Below are 12172 nucleotides of genomic sequence, written 5' to 3' on the forward strand. Positions count from 1 at the left end.
AGCGAAAATACTGTACCTTCTCAGCATTGGAACGGATGCACTTGACAAAATAAGGCTCAGACTGACCTAGAGTCTCCATTAGCTTATTGAGAGAGGCCTGCAGAAAAAGAAACAATAACAAGAGGTCCGACTTAACACAAAGCGTGGGATATAAAGGCGCATGTAGAGGCACACTGCTGGTGTTGCTCCACAGCTGTTTGACAGACAGGTGGCGGATCTTTCAGCTGTGAATAACTGTCGCTTCATCTGTAAGTAAAACTCTTTGTTGCAAGATTAAAGTCACGGCCTGCGATCATAAATAAAACCAACATGTCCACGGAAAAAAAGCCATGTGTGCAGTATTTCCATGTGCAATTGTGTGTGTGTGTGTGTGTGTGTAAACAAATGCACATGTTGTGTCAGCGTGTGTGTGTGATAATTCAGTGGCAGGAGGTATTCGGTCTCCTCCTCCTCCATGGGAGATTAAAGCAATCAGCGCAGCACAGGATGTGGGAAGTGAAGTCATCCACACACTGGGGCCAGGGCTGCCTGCCAGAGAGGCCTCGGCACTCATCTCTACCTCCAACAGCCAGAGCACTGAGTTCACGTTCAAAGAAGTCAGGACCAAAATAAAAATGTTTTGGGGTTGTTTAAAGTTTTTCTGAGCTGGTGTGTGTTACTGGCTGCAAATGAGAGACATTTTTGAGCAAATTATTCTGAATCTTAATGGCAGCTGTCAGTGTCATTTATCTCATGCTCATACAAAGAGCAGAGCACCAACAATTTACAGTTGTCCTCTTTGTTTTCATCAGTTTTAATGGAATATATTCGTTCTCAGGTCTCATCCAAGTGGAAACCTCTGGGGCTGAGAACTGAAGCCGGTGCAGAAGTGCCAAAAGCTGCAATTTTTCTAATGGCCACTTGCACCAAATGTATGAACTGAAACACTTTCAATGACCCATGTCTATTTTGCATCTATTTTCAACTAGGGATGCACAATAACATCTGCACGTCATTGGTTTCAGCAGATATGGGCTTTAAAATCAAATATCGGAATTGATGATAATTCCCTGCAGAACTGGGAAAGATGGACTGTTAATGTGAACTCACAAAATGATCACGGCATATTTACCATATGAGCTGACTTATATGTCCATCAGTGCATTTGCTTGTAGAAATACAAAGCTGACCAACTGTTTGTACATTCTCCAGTGTTTAACTGTATTTCAATGTTCTTTTGGAAAAAATAAAGTAAGAAAAAAAAGAAACAATAGAATCAGCCAACATGCTAATTTCTGTTGATATCACAAAACAGTATGTATATTTTTAATTGACAAAGTGAAAATGTACAAAACATAAACCATAAGTTGAAGTATTTTTTCTCATTTTGCACAATGAACGAATACTTCATACAGTGAAAAGCACTGTGTTTTATATCTCTATCTGCTGGTGTGCAATCACAATAAGAGTATGCAAAACATGATGTAGATTCCACAGAAGAGACCTGATGATTAACAAAATAAAGGTGCGAAAAAAAGTGAATATATACACATTGGTATCAATTATCGATCGAATGAATTGATATATATAGGTATATTGGATATTTGCAAAAAAAAAAATCCCCATTTTCAACAACTTTAAAGGCCTTGATTTAATTTAGTCCCTGTGGGAACCCTGTTTTTTGCAGTCTTTGGTCTCATCTCCTTCTACTTGGTGGGGAATTTCAAAAGAGTGCATCAGTAGCTGTACTTTCTCACCGAACCAAAAGTTAACTTTTATGAGACACTTATTTCGTTTTTTGTATTAAATTCCCAGACACGATGTCATACATTTAAGACTTTTGGGTGGGTGTGTGAACTACGTAACAGACTTCACACACATTATGAAACAAACACAGGGATAAGAGAGTGGACAGTGGGAGTTTTGGACCAGGCGGAAAAATGGAAGGTTGTTTCCACCCACGGACGGCTGGAAAAATGACACACCTTGTTTTTATCATATTCACAGCTGGAGGGAGATTCCTCAGTGCAGCTCGGGTTAATCGTGTTGTTTTTACACTGACAGCACTGAATGGCAAATCATCGAGCTCTGCAGTGAGCTACCGGCTGTGTGTGTGTGTGTGTGTGTGTGTGTGTGTGTGTGTGTGTGTGTGTGTGTGTGTGTGTGTGTGTGTGTGTGTGTGTGTGTGTGTGTGTGTGTGTGTCTGACCTGGAACTGCGCGCTGATGCTGGGTGGTTTCTTCTTCTTGTGGAGGTGAAGCAGGGACTTGGTGATGCGGTCGTGAAGCGTCAGGTTGCTGAGGTACTTCAGTGACTTGACGTTCAGTAAATGCTGCAGGAGTGAAGTGAGAGTCCGTTTATAATGTTAATAATGTCACACTATATTAAAATCTATGACTCTATGATAAATCAAAGACATCCTGGACTCTACCTTCGGAAGAACCGGCTTTGATTTGTAGTTTTTGTTCCTCCTGTAAATAAAAAAAATAAATACACAAAAGTTAGTTCAGCAAGTAAGTTTGTAAGTCAAAGCTCAACAATACGTTAAATAATTCCACAAATTCTTTACAAGCGGGTCATACTGGTGTCAATAAAGTGGGACTTTATTCATCGCCTGTGGGGAAATTCTCTGTTCACTTGCTCCCCTGCACAGAGATCAGAGGTCAGAGGTCAGCTACAACAGCACCTTTGGAGCTGTAGGAATGTTTTCTGACACTGAGTTTGATCTCTTTCAGTTTTAAGGACGCCTTGAGGCTACACTACTGACCAACATAACAAATAACAGTAGAATAAAAAACAGATTTTTAAAATTTTCATCGTAGAATCAGAAAGAAAGCACAAACAAAACCACTAAACAGCATCTTAATTTTTAGAAAATACACTACAATGAGGAGGATAAATCTAATTTTAAATGGAGTTTGAAGAATTACAGTGACTGCGGATGTGTATGTTACTGACATGAGGATGTCGTGGGCTCGCTCAAGGAGTTTGCTGCTGGCCGAGTTGACAAAGATGCCATCTTCTTCTGTGGTGGAGCTTCCGGAGGACAAACGTCTCAGACGACCCACACGCCCATTCCAGCCGAGGCCCGGGGAACTCCTTTCAACAAAACACACACACAAAATAATTTTAAAAAAGCCTTCATGCATTATGTTTACCTTAAAATAGGAATGTTTATATTACATGACACTTTTAAAGCAAACAGAACCTCACCCTCTTATTTTGGCAGATTTTGTTATTGTGTAAAAGAATTAAAAAATAATAATTTCAACAGTTATTTCTTTTTATTATTGTTATTAAATTTACTTTAAGCTGTTTATTTCGTATTTGTAAACTGCTTGCATGGAGTCTGTCAAACAAACACCGACTACAACAGAGGAAGAAAAAATCCTAAAAACATTTACTGCAAGAAAAGCACGTGCATTTTACAGCGATTGTATGTGTTTGACTATTAGTGCACACACAACACATAAAGTCAACATAAAGGCCGGATGTCCAAGGCTAAATTGCAAATATAATAAAATATGTATATTTGTGAACAGTTTTGTTTTTATGTCGAGCTTGGAGCCACAATTATGTAAAATAAATATAGCAAATCTAAGCAGTGAAATACAAGAAGTGAATGATGACACATGAAACATAAACGACACAGTGTCAGTCACAATCTAACACCATACTGGTGTTTTTCTCTGCTCTTAGACTGTATATTGACTTTTAGGATCATATTTGTCAGCCTCATCTATTGTTAAGAGATATTTTTTCACAGAAAAGAGACGGTAATTGACAAAAATCATGAACATCCTTACATTTTTTTTGTCAGAGAGTCTGGTTTTATCAGTGTGTGTCAGGTTTCAAACATAATGTCAAGCATCAAAAAAGTTCAGAAATCTTGACCACGACACACTGCTAACTCACAGATGTAGATTAAATTTAGAGAAGTGTAACTTATGCATAATTTTAAGTAATATCAAACAGTGGCTTGTGTTTTGTATCTGAAGGGGAGCTTATTTTTTCCTCCCTGAAGGAATGTGACCAGCAGGGGCAGTAAGCTTCCATGTTTTCTCCCTCATAGGGAGGAATTCACCTCACACATGATTCGACACAGTTTACTGAAGCCTCAAAGGGTTTAAACCTCAGGCCTCAAGGTGAAACCTCACCACCTGCCCAGAAGACAAACACAAACAGCAGCGGTCAGGTCATGGTTAAAACCATTAACCAGGCTGAACTATTTCAGCCTGAAGGAGAGGACGAGAAGAGGAAAGCCAACAATCTGCAGCATCATTGTTGTGAATCAGAGAACAGCTGAGGCAAGAATTATCTATCATTAACCCTTAGGGACTGTTTGATGCATTTACACACTCTTCATCTTCGATAATTTTGACTGTGTTCACCATATGGCATACATTTTGGCAACATTGTGTATTATTTGTTTTAATCTTGCAATTTCCAGCCAATAAGTTTAAAATACAATGAACAGGGTTGTTGCATTCATGTTAAGTGAAAACAAAGTGCCATTGAAACCCATCCAAACCGCGATTTTTGATCCCACAGCCATCAAAGCATAAAAACATGCGTTGTATTATTTCTGGGTGTCATTCTGGGCTTTTACCTCAGAATTTGTAACGTTCACAATTTTTCACCTGATGATGTCATTTTTTTCCAGATTTGGTATACGGACAAAATACAAGCTATTTTCAAAAAAAAAATTGTTTTAATTTTTTAATTTTTAAAAAAAATTCAAAATTTACTTGTAGTATACTGAAAATAATTCATTTTACTGTGTTTTTTTTTTTTAAATCTAAAAACATTGTGGCATCATGACAAAAACCCGGCACTGATAGGGTTAGAATTCTAAAAAAAATAATGAATATTTGATATTTATAATTAGGACAGATGTTGGTTAAAAATAAAATCAATGGAATAGAAAATCATCTGAATGTTTAATATTCTTACAGCCTGATTTTGAAAAAGCGCATTTTGTGTGTAGAGCAGTGAGTATTTGTTACTGCAAAAAAAAAAGAAGAATAAAATCAATGTTGCTGCTAATCTACTCAGCATGTCATACATTGATAATTAATTTTTTTGTGTTTTTAAAATAAATCTAAAACATAGTCACATCGTGACAAAAACCTGGCATTTGAAGGTTTAAATAAAAAAAGAAATATTTTATATTTATGATTAGGACTGATGTTGGTGAAAAAAACTAACTCAATGAAAGTAGAAAATTATAATAAAGTATAATATTTTTTGCTTGATTTTGATAGGTGCATTTTGTGCACGAATGTGTGCATGAAGTGTGTGTAACATTAAAGTGGGTCCTAAGGGTTCAGCTCTTCAGATCCACTGAAGTGCTTAATTTTGCTTCCGCTACTTTAATTGACATATTTACAAGAACTTCTCCTGATGAGTTACACACCGCTCACTATGACACACAGACGACAGGATCGAGATGTGTTTGGTTCCTCATGCTGTGCTATTAGCAGGAGGCTGAATCATTGAAAGAGAGAAGCGTGGCGGGACGTGAGCGTGTGGAGACGTTTTAATCGCTACTGGAAATGAAAGCAGTACAAACACACAGCACACACAGAGAGGATGAAAAGGTTGAGCTGTTTGGTGCGGCAGCTTTTTGGTGCAGGGACAGCTGTTTGACTTGAAAGTGATTTTCCAATGCTGAAATACATAAATATGCTTTTTAAAAAAGTCGCTTGTGCCCGTTTCACTGCAGTGTTGGCATTAAAAATAACCACAGCCCTCTGTGTGTTCACTGTGTTCAGCTTGTTCTGTGCATAAGAAGCACCAACATTTGCTCTTGGAAATGTTTTTAGCCTCTAGAGATGGTAATGACTGTTGCTCCACCACTTTGGTCCAGAAATTTGGTGACATTCAAGGTCCTAAGAGGATGTATCCTCCCAGCTTTTCATCTAGCACCAAAACTTAGGAGTTGGAATGACTAGAGGCCCCATGACACCATATTATTTTGCTACTTAAATTATAATATAATATAACTGCCTCTTTGAATGTTGTACAATATGATGACTATTGTGATAACATAAATTGCAATATATTCAACTGTAAATTATGTAAATACATCTGTTTTATCTACTACAATAAAGTTTTCTTTCCAGTTATCTCACTTCAATCATTTTTTTACTGCAGAAAAACACATGTAATGGAACGAAAACACAATTGATTTCATCATTCTGGTATACCAACAAAAGTTCAACAATCATTTATATAACCAAAATATAGTTACCTGGCGTCTGCATATTAATACAATATTGCTACCCAAAATCACAATACTATGCCATATCATTTTTTCCAAGAGACAATAAAAGAGTCTGCACACTAGACTATGCTCCCAAAAAATGTTTAATTGAATTGTTCTTATGAAACGTCTCCTCGGTGGTAATTCATTTAAATATTTGCGTGGGCATATTTTAATATGCAGACTCTGTTTTTCGGTCTCTTGCATATTCTCTTGTCCAGCACCTACTGTTTATTACCTGGATGTGCATGCTTTTGTAATGTTTTTGTAATAATTTTTCCCCACTCCTAGCCGATATCAGGTCATAATTTTAATTTCTTCAATTCTTTTTTTTTATTTGTTTTTACCAAATTTGTGTGTCTGTTTTGTTGAATTTATAAAATTTAAATAGTTAACATGATGAACTTTACACCTGCATTACATCAGCATGTCAGCAGGTTCATGAGCATTATCGTGCTGACATTAGCATTGTGTTCAAAGCTCAGCCTCACATGGCTCCAGTTCTGTTAAGTAGCTAAAAAGCTGGAAAGCGGAGTCAAATTCTTTGTGCATCTTAGTTGGTCTGTAAAGCTGATTCTGGTTTTGAAATAATAAATAATTATCCCTTAAACTGTTATTTTTTTTTTTTGGTGAGATCAAAAATCCTGTGTTTTGAGTCTGAAATACATTGTATATGCAAGCCACAAATAGAAGGCAAGTGTAATAAAACACCAACAGAGGTGTGACTTTTCTCCATTGGTTTTCTCTCTATGGATGCCACGAAAGAGACCCAGAGGATGCTTCTCTAACACACAGCCAGTACACTGCTATCTTTATCGCAGTCTGGGGTAATTCTGCACACTCCCTGAAGATGCAGATGCATATGATTTGTACTACCCATACGCCTGCATTGCATTACAGTATTATAAATTACGGCAGAAGCTCCACAAAGCTCCAACATGTAAGTGTAAATCAAAGTTTCTGGATTTATTTTTATTTCTGAGTTTATGCACTATCTTTATATGACCTCAGGTGTTTTAGGGTTTATTGACCAAATTAAAAAAATAATATTTGACACCTCAGCATGTACTAAAGACTAAGCACAAATCTTTAGTTTGCATCTGGCCCACTATATAAAGAAGATGAGAAAGAATTTCTCCCCAGCTGATAATTGATCTCAGTAAACTGTGATGGTACAATACGCTTCTTGTAGTGACTGTTTATCTCCACCTTCTGTCTGAGAGGCCCATAAAGCACTGCACTGTCCCGCTGCTCTGTCCAGCCGACAAGCACCCTGTAGGGACTTAATATTTATCACTCTCCGGGCACTCGTCTCCGATGCATAGCTCAGACTTTACATCACGGAGGAAGCAGCTGTGCTGGGTTTAGTGCTCTCAGAGTGTCGAGGATGAGTGTGTGTGAGTGAGAGAAAGAGACAGCGAGGGAGGGCAGAGGTTGCAAATCACATTAAGGAGGGGTTTTAACAGCCCCAGACTGAGCTCCTGTGTAACAAAAGCCGTCTTGTGCGAGTCAATCTGTGCCACCGCTCGCTGTCGTGGGCCGCTAATCTCACGGTCTACAGCTAATTAGAGGAGGTGGTGGACCGGGGTCTCAGTGGGGTGGCATGAGAGCAACGACTGGGGTCACAGCACAGTCAGCCTTGTTTTTTAAGCCACGCCACGTCTGTTTCAACGCCCTGAGGTTAATATCTTTACATGATTATTAAGAGCAGATTTTATTTAAAGAATAGAGCATCTGACAACTACTTGTTCCAGAGCTCTTTGTAATGTTTATGTGAGATCAAATACTATGTTTTTAAGATGTCCTGGAGGTCTCGAGGTGAAGATAATGAACCACAACATTCCTGGTTTGAGGCACTGGGGACCTTTGTTGCAGGTTTTTCCCCATTTCTCTCTCCCCTCATTACCTCTTTGAATTGTCTAATCAAGGCAGAAAATGCCAGGGAAAAAACAAATAAGCAAACAAAAGGTTTCGGAGAAGTTAATTCTACCCAGTACTGCTTAACTGAATCATGAAGAACAGACCACATAAATATCAATAATATCTGTCCAGTGTATTTTTGTCCGATATCGCTGTGTTTTACTTGTCTTCTTGTCAAAAAAAGGCAAAATGAGGAGTAAATATTAGGCATGAGCGAGTACATTATCTGTATCTGTAGTTTAGTTTATAATTGAGGTGGGTTTAAATGGGCGTGGCAACCAGACTATTTTAATTCTGAAATTAATATGGGGTGATCAGAAGTTGCAATATTTATAATTCATGAGAAAACTATTTACAGAAAGATCTCAGGATTGAGTTTCAGATCATTTTTGATCACAAGAGTAAGAACTGGCGCACAACTACTACAAATTTAGAATTTTCCTCTCTACACATATTACTGATTGACACATTTCATCCTGACGATACTCATTTTATCTGAGTATTCAGTTCAACCCTAGTAAATAATGCAAAAAGGGAAACTGGAAAATAAAAATAAAATCTCTCAACTAATATATGTAAATATATATGGAAAATTATAATAGCCTAGATATAAATAAATACGTAAGAAATCAATAATCTTTCAAATTATGTTCATGAATGTGAACATAAATGTACGATCATTATCAGCTTGGATTTAAAACATTATTTACGTGAATAGAAATGGTGGAAAACGCCAATTTTCCTTTAATGTGCCCCAATATTAATTTATATATATATATGTGATGGACAAATAAATAACTAAGCATTGTAATGTGATCTAATACAATACTCCTGCAAGAAATACTACCTTTATGAAGCTTATAATGTTTTGTTGTGACACATATATAAAGGTGCCATGTGCGTCCAGCTCCTGCATATCTGTGGTATCTTCTGAATGCAGTCGCAAGCTTTGAACTGTGTTGCTTTTAACATGTAAGTTAAGCTTCCCAACACATCACTCAAGTGTTAGGAAGCTTTAAAAAAAACACATTTACAACAAATCTCACAGCATAGACTCTTACCGTGGTGACTTCTCGTTGATGGTGTTGCTTCCCTGAAGGTCTGACAGCGGTGTGCGTGGACTCTTCCTGGTCACACCTGATCACGAACAGACAGGTTGGCATCGTGTGAAAGAACACAAAAACACACACAGACACACACACACAGACACACACACACACACACACACACACTCACAATGGACATAAAGACAAACACTAAAATCCTTCAAACCCTTTCCAAGGAAAAACCCATGTGACACTCCAGTGTTATTGCAGTGAGTGTTATGTGTCTTTTCATTGTAAATATAGTCTGCTGCAGATGATTTAATACTGAAACAAAGATCTGTGAGGTTAAAAGGGAGTGGCTTTTGTTAGTGTCGAATTACAGAAGATGGTACTGAAGAGTTATTTAGTTTAGTCTGTGCTGGAGGTTTGCTTAAAACCTTGATTTGATATAAAAAATACCAATATTCAAACACATTTTCCCAATTGCCTAATAAGGTGAAGCAGGCAGTCACCAAGTATCTGAAGTAAAACATTTTGTCATATTTGCTGAAAGTGCCTCTATATCCTGACAGTAGTACATGAGACAAATAGTCTTGTTGCTCTGAATCCTCCTTGTGCTCCTAATGTCCTTTGGAAGAATCCACAGCACCTGAGCAAACAACCAATCAGAGCGAGGGGGAGTCTCTAAAGCTGTGTCAGTCACTGTTTGTGCACTCTGCACAGCCCCCTTCCCCTGCACACGCTCTCACTCAGTTAACCCTTTGAAACCTAAGCAAATGCAAAGATGAAAATGAGCACCTTAACAAAGAATTACCCCAAATCTGCAAAAAATGAGTAATAAAGTGTCGTTATCACTGGTAGAAAAACACCCAAGTTTGGCGATAATAAAGCCACTGAAAACACAGCAGTGGGTCACTACAGAACACCCAATGTGGTGCCTAAAACGCTGATTAAAACACAACAATGATATGCTAAAATGTAACTGGCTTTGTAGTTTGTGCTTCATTAAGTGGTGTGCAAATTTGCTGGCGTCGTGAGCATCCCCTCTACCCCTCGACAAAGTTAGCTCATATTCTATCTCAATCTAGAAACACTGAAATGTTGCGTATGAAACATCTGAATGTAATGTTTTGCAGAAACGTATAATGCCAGTGTTTTCTTCTAGCGACTGGGATGTTTTAACTCTTTTTAGTTTGCTTTTTGTTGTCAGTCCTCTATAGTTTATGTGTACGCTCTTGTTGGCATAGGATGGGTTATTTTTTCATTGCTGGTGGTTGTTTCTCAGCATTGGGGGACTTCTCCTAGTTCTGATTGGTTGATGGTGGACTCTTGCAAATACCATTAGGAACATTAGGAGGGTTTTTACACAGATTATCTCTCTTAAGTACTACTGTCAGGATATACTGACAGTTTTGGCAAAAATGACAAACAAATATTTTATAAAAGTTACCTACTGAACCTTTAAGGTTTCCTTATTACATTACTACAGTGTGATGACTTAGGTAGTGATAAGCCTACAGCTGCTGGCAGACACAAGCATTCCCTCTGAACCAACCAATCAATCAAAGTGATGGGAAATCGGGGAAATCTACAGTGTGTTTTTGCCTACTTAAAAAAATAATAATAATCTGAGAGCATTTTATTAACAGTATACCGTTTTCAGTTTCATCACTATGTACAACATTTTCATTCTCATCAGGAGCTGCAGGGTGGCACAAAACAAAAAGACACAAACACATCTGAGTGTGGTGAAATGTTTGCAAAGGAAAAGTGACCTTTGAGAGAAGTGTGTGAGGTCGGTTGGCTGTGTGTTCCCGCACCGCATGTAAAAGCTACCTGTGAGCAAGTTAGTGACGTCTTAAAACAACTCTGTTTTTCTATCACCATCACCAGCTTATGTGAATTAGTGACAGGTGAAGTTGGTTGATTTTAGACGTGTGCTGTGGTGGACGAGCAACCACAGCATGCATTTCCCACTGCCCAACAGACAAGACTGGACATAAAAGTGTGTCTGTGTGATAAATAAAAAAGTGATGGATGCCTCGAGGTGTCATTTCCCCAGACCAGAATTAGCAGATAGAGCAATACAAGCATGCATTTCTCTGCTAGCCTTTTACTAGCACAGTGTAAGTGATAGAATGGCTGAAGCATGCAAGACAAGAACTACATGCAAGACGAGACAAAGAACAAATGCATGCAGGTGCGTGAGAAAGAGGGAGGAGGGAGACAGAGGGAGCGGAGACCAACAAGCATCTAGTCTAATGATAGAAAATAAGAGCTCAAATCATGAAGCAGAAAACAAAAACTTTTCTCTTTAAGTTTAAATTATTTTGATCTCTTCTGGCTTGACTTTGGCTGCAGCACAGTGCAGTAAAATTGATGATGTTGGTCAGCCTCGTCCCTACAGTTTCCCCAGGTCATGGTCTAACATGAAAGTAAGGAGGAGTTATTGTTGTATTGGCAGCCTTACTGTACTTCTCCTCTTTGCATCTCTGCAGGATCTCTAAGCTTCTCTGATGCACAGGGTGCTGCAGAAAGCTAAAACTATCCACACTTTTCAAAACTGCACAGGGAGCAGCGTCATCATGCCCTTGGAGAAGCAAAACAAAAGAAAAACAAGAGAGCAAAAAAATACACAAGGAAAGAGAAGGGGGGAAACAGAGAGAGAGAGAGAGAAATGAGAGATTAGACAGCGAAAAGGAAGAGATCAAGAGATGCAGTCGTCTACTGGAGAGATACCTGTGCAAGACTTCTGGAGAGAAGATGATTGACATTCAAAACTGCAGCAGTAGGATGTTTGTCATTATAGTTCTGTGAGCGGGTGTTTGCCCCCCAAAGGCTCTTTCATACAGTGTCTTCTAGAAGTTTTTCTGTAAACTGATTTTACAGTCTTTGTCCGCTTCGACAAGGTGGGAGTATTTTAAGGTAATTTAACTTAAAGGTGAAGTCTGTAGGATTTAGTG

The 12172-nt window shown here is 38.3% G+C and overlaps 1 protein-coding gene across 10 annotated transcripts in view; it reads right to left on the bottom strand.

Annotated features, from left to right (window-relative positions):
* myo9aa (myosin IXAa) overlaps positions 1 to 12172 on the bottom strand; it is a 141086-nt gene that overhangs the window by 25079 nt on the left and 103835 nt on the right. For 9 of the 10 annotated variants that reach the window (XM_042491017.1, XM_042491047.1, XM_042491031.1 and 6 more), the window contains 6 exons: positions 11680 to 11799; positions 9225 to 9300; positions 2937 to 3077; positions 2410 to 2449; positions 2188 to 2310; positions 17 to 97 (listed from right to left, as the gene is read on the bottom strand). In XM_042491017.1, the coding sequence (XP_042346951.1) occupies positions 17 to 97; positions 2188 to 2310; positions 2410 to 2449; positions 2937 to 3077; positions 9225 to 9300; positions 11680 to 11799 (581 nt within the window). The remainder of the gene's footprint in view (positions 1 to 16; positions 98 to 2187; positions 2311 to 2409; positions 2450 to 2936; positions 3078 to 9224; positions 9301 to 11679; positions 11800 to 12172) is intronic. The other variant, XM_042491039.1, reaches the window with a different exon arrangement.

The sequence above is a fragment of the Plectropomus leopardus genome, chromosome 1 (assembly GCF_008729295.1).
Source record: "Plectropomus leopardus isolate mb chromosome 1, YSFRI_Pleo_2.0, whole genome shotgun sequence".
NCBI lineage: Eukaryota > Metazoa > Chordata > Actinopteri > Perciformes > Serranidae > Plectropomus > Plectropomus leopardus.